The 21987-nt window shown below is 47.0% G+C and overlaps 1 protein-coding gene across 4 annotated transcripts in view; it reads right to left on the reverse strand.

Annotated features, from left to right (window-relative positions):
• APLP2 (amyloid beta precursor like protein 2) overlaps positions 1-21987 on the reverse strand; it is a 61156-nt gene that overhangs the window by 17585 nt on the left and 21584 nt on the right. For 2 of the 4 annotated variants that reach the window (XM_043873050.1, XM_043873060.1), the window contains exons 2-7: positions 10351-10524; positions 9392-9515; positions 4488-4600; positions 3341-3537; positions 2543-2757; positions 1334-1501 (exon numbers count right to left, since the gene is read on the reverse strand). In XM_043873050.1, coding sequence (XP_043728985.1) covers positions 1334-1501; positions 2543-2757; positions 3341-3537; positions 4488-4600; positions 9392-9515; positions 10351-10524 — 991 coding nt within the window. The remainder of the gene's footprint in view (positions 1-1333; positions 1502-2542; positions 2758-3340; positions 3538-4487; positions 4601-9391; positions 9516-10350; positions 10525-21987) is intronic. The other 2 variants (XM_043873069.1, XM_043873078.1) reach the window with 1 other exon arrangement.

Below are 21987 nucleotides of genomic sequence, written 5' to 3' on the forward strand. Positions count from 1 at the left end.
CCAGGAAGCTGGCACACTCGCAGGCGCTGGTCCCTTTCAAGGGACAGTGATGCTGCCAGGTTCCAAACACTCCAGTCAGGGGCCCCACAGGTGCCGGGACACACTGCTTCTCCTTCCACAGTAACAGGGGACTCCAGCTCTGCAGACTTCAAAACCGTTCCTGCTCTGACCACCTGCCGTCGTCTGGTGTCTCTTACCGCCCCGTCAACATTTGATCCTTTGGGTAAAGACTGTGCCTCACGTTCAACATGATCTTTAATGACCCCGATTCCTCAGGTTTCCGTCACAAACAACGCCTTCTCGCCCCTTAGTTTAAGGAGTTTAACAAAGCAGGAAGAATCACTGTAATGTCTAGCTCCTTCTCTCCCGAATGAAAAAATTTCTGCCACCAATGTTCCCTAAGGGCTCTTCCCCCCCCATCTTTTCATTTCAAATAAAACCTCCACAGAGTAGCAGCTATGGTGGAAGCACTAACAGTATACCATACCATATTAAGAGGGAACAAAAGGGCCTGAAGGAAACCTTTGAATGAAAAGCCATCAGATGCTAGAGCCAAAAATCTTCAGAGCAAATGACGAGGACCGGCAATGAGCGTGCGAATCAGAAGGCAGGAGGGTCTGTCAGCCAGAGGGTTTCCCTGCACACGGGTCAGAACTGCTCCAGACGAGGATTTTCAACAGGAAAAGGGCTAACTATGAAGAAAAGCACCCTATTGACGTCTGAGTGAACAAGACTCCACCGAACGTGGAATTTCCTTTGTGACCGAAGAAAACAAACCAAAACCCCCTTGCTTCCTAAAGCTCTGTGAGACCCAGGGGCCCCCCCAGAATACTGGGGAAACAGTCACCACCGAGTCTGCGGAGCGGGCTCCCTGGAGTGCATAAAGATGTTCCAATGTTCTCGGCAGCCCAAAGTGTCCTTATGGTCACCTCCTTGGAGAGCAGGCGTCCCCCTGAGCGAGCATGTGCAGAGCTCACGGCCTGTCCGAGTGCCCTTCATGCCCTGCAGCGTCTGACAGCAGAGGGCAGGGCCTCCTTCCCAACCGACACAGGGGCTCCCGATGAGACAGGGCCGGCCCCGGGCTCACCCCTCAGGCACGGAGGGCGCACCAGCCCTCCGCCATCACCTCCATCATCACCACCACCACCACCAGGCCCACGGCGAGCACAGGACACAGAAAACTGAGCTGACGGCTGCCGACAGGAAAGCAGATCTAGATCTAGGAAGCACAGAGAGGAGGGCAGACGACCGACAGTGACACCGAGTGGGCGGGCAGCACCACACAGACGCGGCCACGAGGACGCCGGGGGACAGCACGCCGGACGGGACTTACTCATCGCTTTACACACAGCCATACAATAATCCTCAGACTCAAAATTGTTCCTGTTGCCGCCGCAGCCGCCATATATAAAGCGCACGCACTTCCCCTTGGAGAGGTCGAAGTACCAGCGGGGCATCACAGCCCGGCACGGCCCCGTCAGCGCCTCCTGGGAGCAGACAGCTGTGTGGAAATGGTCAGAAGGTCAGCGGGGCGGGGGAGCGGCTTCGGGGCTTCACAAAGCTACAGACCAGCAAGAGGAGAAGGGCGGAGTGACACCAGACCTCAGTGAAGGTCAAGACAGGGTGGGACCTGGGCCCTGGGCCAACACCGGCCCCCTCTGGCCAGCTATCGCTGAGCGTGCGGTCCTCTTCCTTCCCAAAGCAAGGGAGCACCCTGGGCCCTGTTGCAGAGAGCGGTGCTTTCTGCCCTGTCTGGAGCTTAGAAAGGGAAAGGGCTGACGTGGAGGAATTCCCCAGCGCACAGCTAGGGAGCCTCACGTTTCTGGTCTGTGTAGTGGGGATAGCTGCCTGCCTTGGCCGTCTCGGGGGCGCCCAGGGCAGAAGAAGACAGTGCAGGTACAGAGGCAGTTTCAGTGGCGGTCACCGTTGTAAACACTACTCAGGCCCCTTGAAAGGGTCAGTGTACATTTTCTGTTCTCCAAGGTTAATCACAAACTTCTAGACTCGTTAAGTCATTGGCTCCTGGCTGAACCCTAAACAGTTCTTCAGCTCTTAACTGGCTTCAAATATATAGTCAGCAGGGGGCTGCACAGAAGTGGTCTGGAACATTCACTTTTTATTTGGCAGTGAAATTGAAAGGGCCTTGATCCCTTACCAACAGGTCATCAAATTCCAGATGCCCTGATGGCCAAGCAGGGCAGCCTACAGATTGGAAAAGAACCAAAGAAGTGATGTCCACTCCAGAACCTGGGACTTTGGCCTCACTGAGGAAGGGGCTCCCGTGCGGGAACATCTCCGGCTGGATGTGGGAGAATCCTGCCGGAGGGCAGACCACATAGTCTCTCTGATTCTCTAAATCCTCACAACGCACATCACAGTTTCCTGACTCCATCTGTCTGCTGCCAGACCTGGGAGCACCCAGAGCTGACCTCCCCTTTGGGGCAGGAAGCTGCCCTCCTGGGACCTACCTGGGAGGCAAGCAGCCTGTAAGTGAATGAAAGAATATTAACAGGTTATAAGTATGACTGCCAGGCGGGTCTACCTCTGACGTCATGAGTGATCTCCTCCTCCGCGGCGGCCCCGTCGCTGCCGGGCTCGGTGGGGCTCTCCTCGTTGTAGTCATCTCCCTTGAAGGAGTCGTAGTAGTAGTCGCGGTCTTCCACCACCTCCTCCCCCTCCTCCTCCTCCTCCTCCTCATCGTCCTCATCTGCAGTTGCCTCTGTGAAGTCTTCTAGATCTGCTTCGGTAGGAAACTCACTAAAGGTCACAACAAGAAAGGAAGGTCACCGCCAACTGCTGTGCACAGAGAACCACTGACTCCCTTCCCTGCTCTGAGACCGGAGCACAGAGGCAGGGAGTAATAAGTTCAACCCATCCCTGTGGCTCAGATGGTGGGAAAGAATCCTATAACGCAGCAGACCCAGGTTCGATCCCTGGGTTGGGAAGATCCCCTGGAGGAGGAAATGACAACCCACTCCAGAATTCTTGCCTGGGAAATCCCATGGACAGAGGAGCCAGGTGGGCTATAGTCCATGGGGTTGAAAGGAGTCAGACAGGACTGAGTGACTAACACTTTCACTTTTTCCCTTTCACAGGGAGCTATGCTGCTAAAAGCCCTGAGCCCGGCCACCTCATCAGGAGCTGACCGCCAGGGAGCAGGGGCCGCGTGATCGTGCAGGAAGGCACGTGGCCAGAAGGACAGGTGGATGAAGGCCAATGGTGTACCTAGGCTCGGCCACAGTCGAGTGAGATGTGCTGGCCCGGCTCCGCAGGAATAGGCTTCACTCAGAAGCCTGGGTGTGGCAGCCACAGCCGCCCACAGGCTCAGGACGGAACTCACCTTTTATAAACATCGTAGTCTTCCTCTTCATCCTCGTCGTCGTCGTCATCGTCGTCCTCCTCATCCTCTTTGGACACGGCGGTTTGGACCACCTTTGTCTGAGGGCAGCAGACGTACTCGGTGCCGTGGAACTGATCCACCCCGCAGGGCAGCAGCATGCCGTAGCTGTACAGGGTCATCCCCTGAGTGAGGCAGGCCTGGGGGCCCGGGACCAAGGTCAGGAGACAGCAGTGTGCTCGGAGACCCCCACGCCTACCCCTAGCCCTCTCAGGAGACAGCAGCGTGCTCGGAGACCCCCACGCCTACCCCTAGCCCTCTCAGGACACAGCAGTGTGCTCGGAGACCCCCACGCCTACCCCTAGCTCTCTCAGGACACGGCAGCATGCTCAGAGACCCCCACCCCTAGCTCACTTCAGAAAATGCCCTCACCACATCACAATGTTAAGCCTCTCTCATGGACACATTTATTTTTTGCCGAGAAGTTGTGATGCTACTACTTTACAGATTTACAAATTTCGCTTAACCTGCAATGGGAAAATGTCATCTGGCCCAAAACAACGAAAGCCCAAAGGTGGAAAAAATTAAGGCTGGGGTGGTGGTGGCGGCGGTGGTTTCTTTGAATAATTATCAACACTGGTTAACAGTGGTCAGTAATAACACACATTCTTCAGTGGTGAGGAATTCAAATTACTTCACAATTAGACAAAATAAAGGCAACTGACTGGAAAAACTAAACTTGGAGGACAAGCTAAGGAAGTTCATTCTCCTCAGAGGAAGAATGAAATGACTTCTAGTCCTGTCAGCATGCACATCCACACAGATTTTCTGTAATTGGATATTTCCACACAGGCCTTGGGGTCTGGGGCGGCCTTACTGGATGCCCTGCTGAGAGCTTCTTAAAGATCCTTTTAATATCCTTGCCTCCAGGCGCTGGACTGTTAATACTGTACTTCCTTACCAAAATATGTATTCTTCTTTCAAATATTTTTAACTTAGAAGATACAAGTAACTGTAAACTTTGATGAGATAAAGGGGAAAAAACTGAGTTAAGATTATGGTAAGAAGATGATTATTTTTCTGAAGAAACATGCTATTCTCTCTCCCAAAAGCAGCAGCAGCCCCTGACTTCTGCTGTCCAGCTTTTTACCTCTTTGACCACGGTGTGCCAGCGCTGGTGATTCTCGCACACCTCCATCCGCTCCTTGTGGAAAAACAGGCACTTCTCTGGAACTAGCAGAACATCACTGACAAATTCACCCACTGGAAAAGAGCAGCTTTGTCAGGAGCAAATCTGATCACAATTCAAGGTGAAAACGGCTCTGACTGCAGGTTACTGGGACGGTCACGCAGCCACATGCAGACAGGAGCAGTCTCTGATGTGCATGAGCTGAGCTGCAGCTCATCTATAGGAGCCAACTGGACATTTCAGCTCCACGTCAGCAGACACAAGAGTTCGACACTCCGCCGCAGCTGTGACACCCAGGACTTCTTTACTCTGCCCCGCCCTCCATCCCTTACTCCCAGCAGGCCTGCAGCATCCAGCAGGGGAAACGGGAAGAGGAGCCCATCAAGACACACAGCAACTCCCCACCACCTCTGACTTCACACCGACAACAGTCCCAGCCTCTCACTTCTCTATTTCTGCCCACATTGGGTCGAATAACAAAATGTCCAGGAAACTGATACTGCCTGTTCTCCCAAAGTACAGGTGAACTTTACTTTAGCCCTCTGTGTACCTACAGACACCACGCTCTAAGACAAACCACCACTACGATGACTGATCCAGGTACAGACCATCAGTGGAGGGTGAACGATGAAGGGGGAGAGATGTCTTTGCAGAGGGAAGGTTTGGCAGACACGACTTTACCCGAATGAGTGATAAGCTGACGGAGGTCATGTTCTGAGAACACATCACCTAGACCGTCTTTCTGCTATAGTCATCTGGCTCTAATTATACACAACAATGAGAGGACAAGATAGCTGGACGGTATCACCAACTCGATGGATGTGAGTTTTGGGAGTTGGTGATGGATAGGGAAGCCTGGTATGCTGCAGTCCATGGGTCATAAAGAATTGGACACGACTGAGCGACAGAACTGAACGGATACACAATAATATGACAGAACCATATTCAGAGACATTGTGTTAAACAAAGGGCCAAGACTGTCAAAAATATTACTGTCATAAAAGATTCAGGAACTTCCTTAGGGGTCCAGAGGTTAAGACTCCACTCTTCCACTGCAGGGGGCACAGGTTTGATACCTGGTTGGGGAACTAAGACCCCACATGCTGCCAAAAGAATAAATAAAAGATTCAAAAGAAAAAGCTGAGGAACTGTCTAGATTAAATATATCACCCTTTTTGCAAGGGAGCTGCAAAGGACATTATTTGAACACTAAGGACAGTTGTCCCAAGTGTGACTGCTATATCACAGTCATAACACAAGAACGCCCTTGCTCTTAAGAAGTTGAAAGCTACTTCGAGGTGAACTATCATAAAGTCCCAACTCACTTTCAAATGGTCTAACAATGAAAAGTAAGTAAACTGCACAAAATAGACAGAGTAAGATGGATAAGGCAAAATTTGAAGCCCAGGTAACAGGTATAGAGTTCACGACTGCATTTATCATAGATCTGAAACTTCTCAAAAATAAAAAGCTGGGGGGGAAATTACACATAGCTGCTTAGAAAATAGAGCCCTTATCTTTTAGAAATACCTGCTGAAATATTAAAAAAAAAAAAAGGTATCTGTGATTTGTTTCCAAATAATGAGGGGTTGGTGGGAGTGGGCCACAGACAGGGTAAGACAGGGCAATGGGCATATGGGGGTTAAGACGATGATTCTGTCTCTGGGTATGTTTGTAATGTAATAAAAGGCTAGACATTCTGGGTCAGTAGGTCCTAGGTGGGCCTCAGTGATCCGCAGTCAACGAGCATCCCAGGCTTTTCTGACGCATCATGGACAGGCCCCACGGGGCCCGAATGCAGGACACTGAGGCGGTCCTGGGCTCGGGGGAGACGCCGTGAGTAGGGAGGGGAAAGGAGGCGGGCAGGCTCAGCTCTGACATTTTACAACAGCAACAAAAAAACAACAAAAAGGAAACCCTAATAAAGAAACTGTCTGGCAAGAAAGGTCTTGGGGGAATTCCCTGGCGGTCCAGTGGTTAGAACTTGGTGTGTTCACTGCCAGGGCCTGGGTTCAATCCCTAGCTGGGGAACTAAGATCCCACAAGTCAAGTGGCAAGGCAAAAAAAAAAAAAAGAAAAGTTGTAGTGCCTGAACTGGTGTGAAGTCTGCATGTATACCAGTTTCCCAGCCTCATCACAGCCTCAGGCCTCAGTCTCTGGGAGGCCAGGGGCAGCCCCTGACCTGCTGTGAGGGGGAACACACTCTCTTGTCGTCACTAGCAGCTGCCCTGCATCAAAACAGCCCTCCACAGGGCAGTGAGTCCGCTATTAGCACAGGGACTTTGGGGGCCCAATAGCTCAATTTGACACTAATGCCGGAACACAAAGGTGAATTAGACACGGTGCTGCCCTCGAGGGCCCCAAAGGCCCCAGGGAGCTAGAAACAAAGTTTACCATCAACCAGGCTTACAGTCGGAGCTTAGTATAAGCAAAGCCCAGTGGCAAACCAGAATTCAGCTCCACTGGGGAAGCGATCTGAGGCTCAATCTAAGGAGAAATCACTTGAATTCTGACATCCAAGTACCAGCTCTCATTGTTGACAGTAACTGTATTTACTTGGCAATATATTTATTCTTGGTTTTTATTTTGGCCCCGCCTCGAGGCTTCTGAGAACAAGACATCACAGCAACCATCCCCATCCAAATATCCTTCCAGAAATAAACAAGGACAGAAACAGCCACAGGCTCACAGAGCTCCCTTCTTCAGTTGCAGGAGTCCGTCTGTATATAAATGTCAGAGATGACGAACTCCTTCCCCAAAAATACTAGCACCTTTGCCTCTTCACACTTTACCAACTCTGTACCACGCGGACCAACCTATTTAGATAAAATTTTACGGATAACGAGGCAACTAGTAGTAACGTAAGCTATAAGATTCAGTTTGAGGGGGAACATTGAAGTGTGACTTCTCGTTGAATATACTAAGTACCAGTGAAAAACAGCCACACTGGGAAAGACCAAGTTTCAAAGGCTTCTGGACAAGGATGCAAAAGGAAGAAATGATTGCTAGGTAGCATCCATCTATTGTGTACAAATATTCAAGAATGCTCTTTCATTTCCGTAAGTTTGAGAGTTTTACAGAGAATGAATGAAACTTCATACCCAGAGATTCCTTAAAGCCAAATGCAATGAAAAAACATCTTCAAAACCACATCACACAAAACCTTTCAAAAGCCTCACACCACTGTAGGATGCTCAATTTTCAATAAACCGTGTTAAGTGCACACAGCGTCCTCCTTTCCCCCACTCAACATTTTTAGAACAAAGTAATTACTATGTATTTTAAACACTGTTACTCAGGTGCTGTTTAAACCTGTTACTCAGGTGTTAGTTTGCTACATGAGAGAATGAGAAAAGCAATGAATCCCATGTTAGGAAAGGTTTTAATGAAGGGAGGGAGGAGAACAGGTTAAGTTAATGGTTAACAGAAATAGCCACACAGACATAGAGAACAAAGAAGTGGGTACCTATGGGGAAGGGAGGGTGGGAGGACCAGGGAGAGGATTGACATATACACACTATTGTGTATAAAATAGGCAACCAATGAGAACGGACTCTGCAGCATAGGGCGCTCTCCTCAGTGCTCTATGGAGACCCGAACTGGGAGGAAATCCAAACAAGATGTGCAAACATGGCTGATTCACTTTGCTGTACAACAGAAACTAACACAATATTGTAAAGCAACTATCCTCCAATAAATATTAATTTAAAAATAAATACAGAACTACAGAGGCTGTCTACTTTTTATTAAACTTTTTATTTTATATTGGGATATAGCTGATTAACAATGTTGCAACAGTTTCAGTTGAACAGCAAAGGGACTCAGCCCTACATATACATGTATCCATTCTCTCCCAACCTCCTCTCCCATCCAGGCTGCACAGAACATTGCAGGCTGTCTACACTTAATACGCTGTGTTCGTCCTATTACGGATCATCAAAAACAGATTATTTTGCCCCCATTAAGCTTCTATGACCAAATCTGCCCAAGTCACCAAGGTTACAGATGTGTGAACATAATTCAGGTGTATTGACGATGAGTGGTCAGGATGAACACACTCACTATGTAAACACTTGGAACAACCCTCCTTCTGGGTGATGAAATGTTACAGTGGTCCCCAAGTTCACTCTGACTGTTCATACAGATGCAGGGAGTCAGGAACACCCTTATCAGCTGAGCCTTCAGAAGGGCAGGCGGCACAGGGCCTGGCCGAGGCTGCCCTGACTGTCTACAGCAGCCTCGACTCACTCCTTCGGCTCCTGAACACTAAGCATGGAGTTTGATCTGGCTGGCGATACAGGACTTCAGCAAAATGTGTGCGCGAAGTAAGAGGACCAGAAGACCACCCCTCAGGCTGCCGCAGTACTACGCACGCTAGGACTGTTAACAGTGATTTCAGACTCTCGACGTGAACGAAGCTGGGCCTCTCTGAGGGCAGCACGCTCACTCAGGGCTATAGAGAAGGCTCGTCCTGAGAAGTCAGAGGACGCCCACAATGGGAGAGGCAGAGTGAGCAGCCAAACACGAGCCACCTATCAACACCAGAAAGCTGCGAGTGTTCAAAGGTCCCGCGATAAATTCCTACAGCCCTTGGCGTCTACGCAGATGAAGCTATCTCACTGTGAGCTGAGAGAAAATGAAGTGTAAGGGACTTCCCTGGCGGCCCAGTGGTTAAAACTTCACCTTCCAATGCAGGGGGACACGGGTTCAATCCCTGGTCGGGGAGATAAGGTCCCACAAGCTATGTAACATGGCCAAAAAATAAAAATTAAAAATATTTTTAAAGTTTTTTAAAATAGAAAAGAAAATGTGATACCAGGGACCCTGACTCCCCAAGCGGTACCCAGAGGCGCCAGGATGCTCACCGAGACACTTGAAGGGGATCACGATGTGGCTCTTGCACTGCTTCTTGTCCCTCCAGCACCAGTTGTCCACACTGACCGGCTGGTTTGCCTCCATCACATTTGTGATCTGTAGCTCTGGATACATCTGCAAGGAACAGGGAACACGCACGGTAAACGGACTTTGTCCATAATAGACAGACACTCGCCAGTGAATGAGGGCGAGGGTCTGTGTGCTCAGCTTCGCCATTGTCCTCTGTGAAGGAAAAGACCCCTCTGCTGCCCGGTTCCAGCTGAACTCCTCCTCAAGTACAGACATTCTGTGACCATCAGCTTTCTTTCGACAGGCAGACTTTGGAGCACTTCTAACACATCTTCTGTTTAAAAGGACCTATAGAAGCAACAAGCATTCACCCCAAAATGAGTCTATTAGGTATTGAGTCCACTTATAGGAGGTGTGTAAATAGCTGAGTTCATGAACTAAAACATCGGAAAGGCAAGTCTATGGAAGTGTCTGTTAATGAAACTAGAGAATAATATTCCAGCCCTGACCCCAAAGGCTAGTTTTGGTAAGAAGTTAAAACATCTCATATCCTTTTCTACATCAAGTGTTGACCTGAAACGTCTGTAAAAATCAGACCTGAGATAATCCCTTACGATACTGGTGGCTCCTGGCTACAACCTACAAGTGCAAAACACAAGTGCCCACGTGACACTGGGCCTGCTTCACATCTTCCTGTGACACGTGGGACGCCAAGGCTGCATCTCTGTGGCCCTGGTCAAGCCCCTGCAGTACTCCTTCCAGAAAGCCCCAAGAGCTTGCAGCAGGCCTGGGCCAGGCACACATTCAGAACAAAAGCCTGCTGCCTGGTCTTGGTCTTAGGTCAAAAGAGGAGAATGACAGAGCACCTGTTTCTAAGCTTACTAGGCTCACTCGTGACCCAGAAAGAAAAGCATCTTTACGCTTCAGGAAGCACGCTCACCTCCTGACAGTACTGGAGAACTTCTTCTTTTGTGCCGAAGCAGCTCTGGGTGCCCGCTGGGTCAGGCTCCCACCTCCCAGTCTGGATGTTTACATGCATGTTTAACTTCCCACAGAACATTGCGATCTGAGGCTCGGCGACGGCGAATCCTGTTCCGGCGCTGGCTGCGAGGGCCTACGGAGGGAAAACAATTCCAGGGTCACTCCCAGGAGGCGGGTGCGGAGGCGGCTCTGACAGTACAACTGACCTTTTAAAACTCTTCATTAGTTACTATTTCTTCTTCATAAAGAAATCCTTTTCCCAGGAACAAAGCCAGTACAAAAAAAGACCTTTGGACGTCTATGGTCAACAGAAAGGTGGGTAAGAAATGTAACCCCCTCTCCACATCTGGATACTTCTGACCTGGAACAGATCATCCGCCTGCAGTCCCCTCCAACACAAGCAAATCCACTTCCCAGCCCGGAACACACCAAGCCACAGAGTACAGAATGGCAGAAGTTCCAGGGATTCTACTCAATTCACTCACACAACAAAACTTTATTGAGCAGCTACTATCTTTGCACAGCAGCATGCTAAATGCTTCACACACAATGACGAGCCAAAGATTATGTTCCCTGCCCGCAAGGGCTTATGGCCTAGTTCACAGTCGACTCTCACACAGAAAGTGTGATCCCACCCCAGACATCCTGAGGAGGAAGAGAACGCAGAGCTGGAGGAGCCTACGGTACAAAATAGGGATGTGACGTAGCCTGGGTAGGAGGTTGACTGGGGAAGCATCCCGAAGAGTGACACTGGAACAGCTCTGGGCATCCATGTGGGGAGTGTCGACTGAAAGTCTGTTGAGGGCCTAAGGGAGGTGGGCAGCACACAGAGTCCAGATTGGACAGTCCTTAGACCGAGGAAGGATGGAGTGCTGAGCATTTTAAGCACAGACTTAATATTTCCAGATGCAGCTCTGATGCTCTCTGTATGCAGGGGAATGGCTTGGGAGCTGGAGAAATAACAGTAGCTCACGTAAGACACCCCTGGGAGACAGGAAAGGCTCGGCGAAGACGGTTAGGGGGTGCGATACATGAAAAGGGAACACTAAGAGGGACTTCAAGAACAATTTCATCTCGAGCTAGGGAAAAAAACCCCAGCTATTTGTAGACATTAACAGCTCACAAATTACAGGTGAGAAAAAACATTTAGGTATGATGACTAAGGCTCCTGCAGTCTCATGCACTAGAAAAAAACACAGGCATCTTTGGGTCTGCAGATATAGCAATATTGACAGCAACATCCACAATAAAGTTTTGTTGTCTCTCCTAATATAAAGGTTCTTTCAAAACAAAACTTAAACATCTTTTTAAAAACATGAAAACTTGAGAGGTGGGTTCGATTATATGGTCTATTATGATCTTTTCAAAAACAGCAAAGAGCATTAATATTAAATGGTTTTCCTATTAACAGAAGAAAGCAGATCTGGCTTTTAAAATATACAGAAAGTCATGTTTTCCAGGCAAGTCTCCTTGATCTGTTCTGATGGACGGATTACAGACATGAATGGTCTTTCCAATCAGAAGCCTACGTTAGATTATGAAATACCACTTTTTCCAGGACCAATTTACCACCTATGCAAGTTTTGCTTTGCAGTTTATTAAAATCAGCCTGCTTTCCACTAGCATGAGACAAGGAAGCATGAACACTTGCTTGATCGTTGGGGGAAAGCTAATCTGGACCTAAAATGTTGCCAAGATCAGTCAGGGCTGAGAAACACCTCAATGAGATCCAATGAGGAGAACAGTCAGCAACTTTATTAAGTAGAATAGATCGTTGCCCTACTGTGAGGAATAATCATTTACTCAAGTAGAAGACAGATACTACACCTTCAGAATAATTGACTGTGAAGCTACATACTGGAGTTAAGTCTTGTCTACTCCAAAGAAAGAAAAAAATGTTTAAGGTACCTGTGGAAAGAACGCATAAGTAGTACCCTAATGCAGGAGTCCCCAACCTTAGGGATCTAATGCCTGCTTATCTGAGGTGGAGCTGATGTCCTAACAGAAATAAAGTGCACAATAAATGTGCTTGGATCATCTCAAAAGCACCTCCTCACCCCGGTTTCTGGTGTCAAAAAGGTTGGGGACCACTGCTCTAGTGGCACTTAATTCAAATAGATCATTAAAAGGTATAAAGATGCATTAAGACAAATATGCTTGATTCTCACAGAGCTGGAGATATGCACAAAAAATGCCTCTTGTACTGGTCATTCTTTTTCTGGGAGCCATACCAAGGATCAGGGCTAGTAACCTGAGTTATGATGCGGAGGGAAACACGCATACAGGACACAAGGGGGTACATACAGGGACAGAGGGGAGCAAACCCCAGGCTGCACTCTGCACTGAAACCAGTATTCTCAGCAAATTTCTTCCTTCCAACTCTCCAAAAGCTTATACAGAAATAAACAATCAACAGGTCAGAAATAGTATTTCCTAGTAGCTTAGACGTTTAGTCATGCCTAACTCTTTGTGACCTCATGGACAGTAGCCCGCCAGGCTCCTCTGTCCATGGAATTCTCCAGGCAAGAATACTGGAGTGGGTTGCCCTGCCCTCCTCCAGGGGATCTTTCCAACCCAGTGATCAAACGTGCATCTCTTACATCTCCTGCATTGTAGGTGGATTCTTTACTACTGTGCCACCTGGGAAGCCCAGTGTTTCTTAAACCTGCTACAAATGAACTACCGTGGTTAAATGTGAAAGACGCTGAGCAACAGTTTCTAAATTCTGGACTAAACTTATGGATATATACAACAACATGGCTAAATCTGAAATCAGATTCGTGGTTATCCATAAAAGAGTTAACGACTGGGAAAAAGGACAAGAATATTTTTGAACAATAAAATGTTTTTTTAAGTTTTAGTCTGGTAATAATTGCATGCATATAAACATTTTTCATAACTCAAAAAATGGTATATTCTAATATTAAACAAGTGGAATGCCAGGGTGGGATCTCAGGGGTGGTATCTCATCTTTCAGAAGTATAGGAGCAAGGGAGGGAAGCCATTTGCCTCTTATATTCCAAAAATGAACATAGGTAGGAAGCAGTGTCAGTTACGTGAGGTCGCCCAGGCCAAGAAGGGGGTGTGGTCAAGATCATGCAGGCAAATGCCCGTCACACAGCAGATGATGGTCCATGTGTGGTGTTGGCTGAAAGACCACAAAGGTTCTGACTGTATGAATGCTCAGTTTACGGGTCAACCACAGAGGTCAGTACATTGGTAGTAAGTGCACTTGATCTTTGTGTAGAGATAGTCAACAGCATCTTCCCCAAAGAGGATCTCAAACACCCAAGGGTAAAGCAGCAGGAAGCAGCAGCTTGCAGCCACAGCTCCTCACATCAGTTACCACCAAGGGAAAGGAGGGCAACTGGAATCGGTCCAGACAGCTCATATGCTGCTGTGATTCACTTCTGAGTTCAGAAAGATTAATCCTTGTGGTCATCAGAGACTCTCAAGAAGGTATCATTTGGAATATAAAAAGCCTCTGCGGACAACGTCCAGGAATCAACTAATCAAACATACCCTAACCTTACCTAGAGTACAACAGGATTTTTTTTTGTTTTTTTGTTTTTCCTGTAATCCTTGTGCTTTCCTTTGAAAATGCTCTTATTTAATGTGCTCTCCATTTTCTGAAGCAAACACTGTGCTTTGATCCATTACATCAACATATAAATCAATCTGCTTCTTAAATCTAACATGTTACAAATGGGATTTTGCTGCCAAGTCAGCACTTCTGACATCCTGTGAACCTGGAATCCTCCACCAGAGAAAATGAATGCCCCGTGCCAGGGCGCTGTGGCCGGCCCTTGATCTGTGCACGCTGCAGCACTTTCAAGGCTTTGAGTATAAATTGCATCAACTGCTTTCCTAGCCCAGCACTTCCACTTTACTTAATAATTCATTCTTAATAAGAAATCCCATTCTATTAATTTGGCTCAGGAAAAGAGTTTAGCTACCTGAGGATGGAAATTCAACTTGGTTAAAAGTGCTTCTAGTCACTTGGTTGAAAACCTGAAATGGCTTAAAGCAACAAATAAATAGGAACAAACAGAAATCTCATCCTAATGCTGATTAAGGGTCTTTAGGCTTCTTCATCTCCTGGGCCCACCTCAGCCCCATCTCCCTTCACAAAACTGCTCCCCCATCCAAAGCAAACAGGTAATCCATTGCTTCCTCACTAAAGCTACTGCCCCAGGATTTGATTTGGCTCCAGGCTCTGTTGAGAGTGCCTGCCATGGAGGGAGCATCCTTCAGAGAGGAGGGCTTTATCCCGTTCCTGAGGGAGTCTGTTCCCTGGCACAGGAAGTACTCCTGTGTTCTGGTCCAGGGCCACACGGCTTCAGCTCCCATCATATCACTGAACCAGCAGCGCCTATTTACCATTGCACAGGAGTGACATCGAGACTGACTCTTACTCAAAGACACTCCTTTTTAAAAAACGAAGTCAGTAAATGACAATCTACGCATGGATGTGAAGATCCTGTATTCATTTGTCTGCTCAAGTTCTGAATGGCACTTCACGATTTCTAAATTAAAATGACTTAAGTCTGTGTCCACAAACCTGTGGCTAAGATTTACTTAATCGAGCAAAGTTTAACAAAATCCATAGTTTCAAGGTTATTGCCCCAATATATTAACTACACAAGGGAAGACAAATGACTTCACAAGTGGAGACACTGCTGTGTCTCCAGCAATAATTCACGTTAAGAGGACAGATGAGCAGAGATGTACTGATGGCTGTCCCAAACTGGAGGCTATAGACAAAAAGAACAGATGCAAAGTGGGAGCGCAGACAGCATCCTCGAACAGGAAAAGGACACTGGAGGAAACCTGGAGCTGGATGTGAACAAGGCCTGTGAGTCAGTTAACAGCATCGCACCGGTGTCCACCTCCCAGCTCCGATAACTGCACCAGGGTTATGTCAGGTGTCGACATGAAGGGAAGCACAGTGTTAACCTATGGGGGAGCTCTCTCCAGTATTTCTGCAACTTTTAAAATACTCTAAAATTAGTTCAAAATAAAACAGCTTTGGTTTCTTAAATCCTCTTCCTCCCTTGCCTGAGTCTGACTGTGACTGCATGGTTTCAATCTGTCAAAAGAAAATGAAACATTTTGGCAGGACAACTAGCAGGCCCAATACCTGAAAAACTGTTTATTCTGAACACATAATGTAGTAAAACCCCATGTGTATATAGATTATATTTGATTTCTCTCCAGTGTGGGGGTGGGGGGACTACTATAATCCTGCTCAAAACCTAATGTGTAAGAGACCCCACTTCTGTTACTGTCCAAAGGGTGACTGTAGTCTGATGCCCCAATTGCGTCTTCCTCAGCAAGAGTGAAGCTTTCCATTGAAAAAAGCTCCAGGGACTTCCCTGGGGCTCCAGTGGTTAAGAATCTGCCCTGCAATGCAGGGGACACAGGTTCGATCCCCGGTCTGGGAACTGGGATCCTTCAAGAAATGGGACAACTAAGCCCATTGTGTACCACAACTATCGAGCCTGCACTCTGGAGCCCGCATGCTGCAACCGGAGAGTAGCCTCTGCTCGCTGCAACTAGAGAAAGTCCAAGCGCAGCCACCAAGAGCCTGTGTGCCGTGACAGAAAGCCAGTGGGGCCAAAAATAAATAAATAAAAATGGAAAAGCTCCAGGCTTCAAACATTTTAACCTACTATTTAATAAAATAGCAGGATTCTTGTTAAGCATTTTCCAGCTTTGGAAGCAAACAGAGAAGCCTGCGCTTAAAAGGGAGTTTACATTACACCAGCTAAAAATCCTCGGTCTCCCTTTCTTTTTTCTTAACATTTGGACTTAATTCTAATTAGAAACTGGTGAATTAGGTTAGGCGGAAGAACGCTAAATGTAAAAGGCCATTTTTCTTCCACTGACATATGCCAGCTGTCAGGTATCATTTTCGCAGGCAGTAATTTATACAAATGATCCTGCTTTTATTCAAGTATAAATGAGGTATCAATTCCAAGACTGAAAGCAGTTTAGAGTGTCTCCAAGGCTTTTGACAGGAATGTGGTGGTCTGTCCATCTGGGCTACACTGGGAAGGATACAAGCATCAAGGTTTAAGAGCAGTCTGTCTTTAAGTGTTTCAGAGATGAGAGCTAAGAGTCTTTTATAAAGTTACTGAAATACAGAAAACACTTTCATATATATATATTAAAAAAAAGCAGAACAGTGTTTATGGATCTAGAATTCTCAAATGAACAAATTCTCTACAGGTTTCTGTGTTTCTTTCCGATTGCCCATAATAAAAAAGGAATTTTATTCCTGAAAAAAAAAAAAAAAAAAGGAATTTTACGAAACTGACTTCCTTGGGTACAGAGGTCCTAGGGACAATGGCTTTGCCAACCATCATCTCCTGACCCCAGAGCAAGTGCATGACGTGATGGCTAAGAGCGCCGGCTGCACGGGGCGGACAAAGTGCAACTGAGTTCTGGCCCCACCACTGACGCGCTGCGCCACGTTTGGGAGGTTACCTAAGTCACCTCCTGGACCCCAGGCTCCTGTCTATAAAACGAGGACAATAGTAACTAGATACCATAGTGATGTTTTGGGGTTTAATGAGTTTCACACACATAAAGTGCTTGAAATAGTGCTGGTTACACAGGAGTTCTTCAAGTGTTGGTGGCTAGTATCATCAGGCTTTGAACTTCTTTATCTGTAAAATAGGGCTACTGACACACTACTCCTCTCAGGCCTGTTGTGGGATTAAATTAAGAGAATGCACATAAGCACTAAGCAAAACTCAAATGTCAGCATTGTTATCATCAGCTGGCTCTTAAAGGCATCATTCTCTCAGGCCATAAGAACAGGGACTTAAGTCATGGGTGTACCACATGACCAGTCACGTCCCCACAAATCCATGAAATGGGGTGAAGATGGCACCTTCCTTCTCTACCTTTGAAATCTGGATGCACCAGAGTGGGCTGCACCCACACTCCATGTTTTATTTTGAGGGAATTCAGTCATCAAAGGTTCACAAGACAATGCAGTGCCAGGCTACCACATAAAAAGGGAAGCACCAGGGTTGCTGGCTTCCCAGTTCTGGTTTTGCTTCGTGCTGAAAGTCAGGTCAAGATGAATCTGTGTTTCCCATCAAAAGGATACTATGTTATTTTCCTAAATCTTGAGGGCTGTTCTCTTGAGGTAACTGGCTAAGTAGTCTTGTGGAGGTTACTTCTCTCCTGACCCCAGTTATCCCTTTCGGGTGACGTAAATACAGCCTTACCCAAATGTTAGGTGTTTCAATAAATGACACCCATGGTATCAGCTCTGCTCCCATTACAGCAGACAGAAGTCCGTGCTCCTGTAACTCTTGACACATGAGACACACAGCTTGCAAAAGACAGCTTCCTCACTACATAAAAATCTGCCTGATTCCCAAGCAAAACCTGTTGTGTTTTGAAGGCTGTGACCTGCAGAGGTCAGAAAGCTGGGATGGCGGAGTGAACAGTAACATCAGAAGATCTCCATGGTGTGAACCTGGCCTTCCCCTTGGCAATCACTGGCCAGTATTACCCAGGCAGCAACCAAGGGCCTGAGGAACAAACAGCCCAGGCAGTCTTGGCAGGGGTGGGGAATAGGCATGTTTCCTAAACCTTAAAAGACTTAAATGATTTCAAGTTACTAACACCAAGAAGTACAAAGATTAAATATTATTCATTAAATATGTTCACTCCCAAATCATTCTTATGGACTCACAGATGACAGAAACAATACAAACGATGGAGCATTTTCTGTGGCATAGGCAAGCACAATCCTGGCAATATTCTCAGAAATTATAAGCATACTTCTAACTGATCTGATGCTAATATTAAATGCATTAGGTCAATCATTAAAAATTAGGTAATTTGGAGGCATATTTCGAGTATTTTATATACTTGAAACACAATAAATCCCACCTCTTTTAATAAATTCTATTCTTCAGATAGACTTATTTCACTAAAATAAAATACTTAGTGATTTTACCAAGGTTAAAATGGGTAACTATCCAACACGTCAGCTCTGGTTGCAATGCTCTGACTTCAAGATGTTCTAACCACAAACGTGATCAGTCAATGTCAGAAACTGGAACTGATTTCTCTGGATCTCTTTTCCTTTAAGTATCTGGGAAAAAATAAAGCAAACCCATGCAGCTGCAAACATCCCCACATAAATATTCAGGTCAGTTTTTCCTGGTGTTGGAAAGCAGGGGGTTTCCAAACACCTGTTGGGGGCTGCTGCAGTCTGTAACATGGTCCTCGTGCAAGGAAGAGAAGCCTGGTGAGCAGGTGCACACATGGATGCAGGCAGTGCTAGCTGCTAACTGCCCTACTTGAGAAGTGACTGTCCTGAGTTCTAAGGCACTCTTCTTTCTACCTTCTGTCTTAAAACATTTTTCATAGGATGACAGCAGTAAAAAATGGGTAGTCTGCTTTTAAAAATATATCCCTTCCATAGTATTAAGAACTGACAACCTTACCAAAAATTTTTTTCTTAGCTTTACTATCCCATGAAAAACAAAGCATCAGCTGTTTATTTCTAAGGTTCTGTGATGCTGAATGGAAAGGGCAGAAATTCTTTATAAACAGAAAAAAAGACAATTTGCCAGGATGACTTGCACAAGGCAGGGAGAGGAAATGCACATTTGCAAATACAAAAAATGCCAATTTCCATGTGCAATTCTGTGAAACATGTCACTGTTTACTAGGTCAAGCAATAACCACACACTAATCTTCATATAACCAATCACTATAACTTCTAAAGTCCATTAAAACAGCTGAGAAAATAACACAAATATGAGAGAGATCCGCCCTCTCCAAGTTCAAAGCAAGTCAGAAAGCCATCTCCTCCATGATTTATGTAGCATTATCAGCTCACACCAGGTCTGCCTGCAGACAGTAATTCTTCCTGTCTGGGACCCATGCCCATGAGCACTATTGTAATTATCAGCAATTTAAAAAAATAAAGTAATAAAGCGAGTATGAGCGGCTAGGCAGTGTGTTTACTGCTTGCTGTCTCTGCCATTAATTAGCCTTCCTGGGTGCCAGCCACCTAACCACTAAATAAATGCAGGAAGGAAAGCAGGAAAAGCTACACATGAGTAAAAAGAATAAATAAAAAGGGTATCAACATCTGTGTGAACGCTCCCCACCAGGAAAAGCGCAAAAGCACTTGTGTTCCAGTGGTCAGGTGGGCCCTGGGGACACTGTATCCATGCTGCCCTCTGCAATCCACTCCACCCATAGCGTCTGAACCATCTCCAGGCAGAACACAGCACACACACTCATGTTCACGGAGATTCCATCTCTTGATGACCCCGGCTATCTGCCCCCTCCTCCCTCCATCACCCCACCAGGCACTGGGTGCCACCCTTCTGGGCACAGACCGGGGTCTCTCCTGCCTCAAGGCACCTAGAACTCACATCTCACCTTTCAGGACCCAGTTCAAATGTGCCTCCTTCTGGGGGCCCTTCCCAAGGACAGGCCCCAACCTGTTGGTTGTTTTATTTTCCCACCAAGCAATTCAAAACCACCCTCCAACAGAATGCAGGTTCCTGGGGGCAAGGGGGGCTCTCCGGATGCTCTAACTGCATCTGCAAACAGCACCCAGAACCTAGTAGGTAATCACTGACACCCAAGGAGGTGACTGTCTGATTCTAAAACCTCTGCTCTTGTTTTTTTTCCCCAAGACATTTAGTTAAACTGATAAGAATGAGCAGATACCGCTCAGTGGCAATTTCTACATGATGAACACTGTGCTGGTCTTCACATCGGTACCTATATAATGAATGAACAAGCTAAATGAAAAAAAGAAACCCAGGCAGTGTAACAAGGCTTCATTTTTAAAATTTTATTGTCATGTGAGTCCAGCTGCCTAGCCCAAAAAGCCACCACCACCCAGCTCCTAGCGGAGTCCTCCACCCTGAGGCGGGTCCTCCTCGGGCGCGCCCCTCGCAGCCCTTTCCCCCACTATTTGCCGCCTTGATTCTAAATGACAAGTGTACCTCTGCACCTTTTCAGTCCAGACATTCTCCATCAACTTTCTATTAGAAAGGACTGAATTCATACGACCAGACCCTCTGTTCACCCACCCTCTCCCCTGTGCCCTGTTGGTTAAATCAATCTCCTGTTTACACGATTATGACATGAGAAGATGCTATGGTCACAGCGCCTTCCTTAGGCATCTACCCCCCTCAGTCTCAGCAAGGCTACCTCTTCCTTCGCTTCCCTGTTCCGATGGCTGGTGGGCTTCCCCAGTGGCTAGGCAAGAAAGAACCCGCCTGCCAATTCAGGAGATGCAGGAGGCACGGGTTCAGTGCCTGGGCCAGGAAGATCCCCTGGAGGAGGGCATGGCTACCCACTCCAGTCTTCTTGCCTGGAGAATCCCATGGAGAGAGGAGCCTGACGGGCTAGAGGTCACAGGGTCGCAGAGAGTCAGACGCGACAGTGTGTACGCCCTGATGGCTGGCACTTGGTCTGTCAGGAAGATATGCAGAGAAGGTCGGAGGAAGACAACACACCGTCCTCCTGCTTCGCCTGGGCGATGACTCTCCAGGAGAGACCCAGCACAGCCAGCGCTCCTGGGGCTCCCATCACAAGCGTCCTGAAAACCCCTCCCTTCCCTCCCGTTCCCCACTCAGTCCTCTCCCCTTCTTGACTGACCACCCATGTCAGTGGCTCACAGCTTCTCATGGGCTCCTTGGAAAAGGTGTGTGGTTGCTGAGTTTCAAACATGATGGGTCTCAAAATAAGCTTTTATTTTATGCACACACTTTGTTGGCCATTTGGATAAGCTCTAAATTGTAACGACACAACTTTGCCTCAGAATTTAATGGGTGGAACTGCTGTCTTCCAGATTCCAGCATTGCTGCTCATACATCTAGCCAGTTTGATCCCTAGTTTGCTGTGCAGGTTTGGTTTTTCCTACATGGAAGTAAAATTTTACCAATCTCTGCTATCCTGAAATTTCACTATAATGAGCCTTGGTCTGGTTTTTGTCACTCACTTGCCTGACCTTTCATTGGGGTCACATCAGTGTGAAACATTCAATCCTCGGTTTCTTCTTTCTGAAATTCTCGTCAGGTGCATCTTACCTTTATCTTTTCTAGTTTTTGTTCCTTCTTTCATAAGGATTTCTAACCAGATTTTAAATGTCTGATATCACCTTTCTAATAACCAACAACTCTTTCCTTTTCTCTTAAAGTCTTTTTTTTGGTTGCAAAACTATTTCACAGTGTCAATACCCTCTCCTTCCTGAGATAAGCATCAAGACCCTACTGAAGTTATCTGTCTGTTCCCTGCATGGTCTTCAAGTTGCTTTCTCCCCATCATTTGGCTCTGGCTCATGGTGTCCCTGAAGTAGCTGTGACCCTAAGTCATCTAACTCCATATTAAAGAAGGGGACACTGCAAAGCTGGCTGGATGTCTTCAGCACATGGACAGAACTTGTCCAGAGAGGAATTCTACAGCTCCCCAAAGTGAGCCTGGCTGTCGTGGGTCTGGGGGGCCTGACTTTCCCCTCTCAGTGCCTCGTGCTCTGCTGGGCCTGGGGTCCCAGAGTAATCTGTGGTCTTCTCCTGGGGTGCAGAGTGCGGGTGGTATT

Source organism: Cervus elaphus, chromosome 2, assembly GCF_910594005.1.
Source record: "Cervus elaphus chromosome 2, mCerEla1.1, whole genome shotgun sequence".
Taxonomy (NCBI): Eukaryota; Metazoa; Chordata; class Mammalia; order Artiodactyla; family Cervidae; genus Cervus; species Cervus elaphus.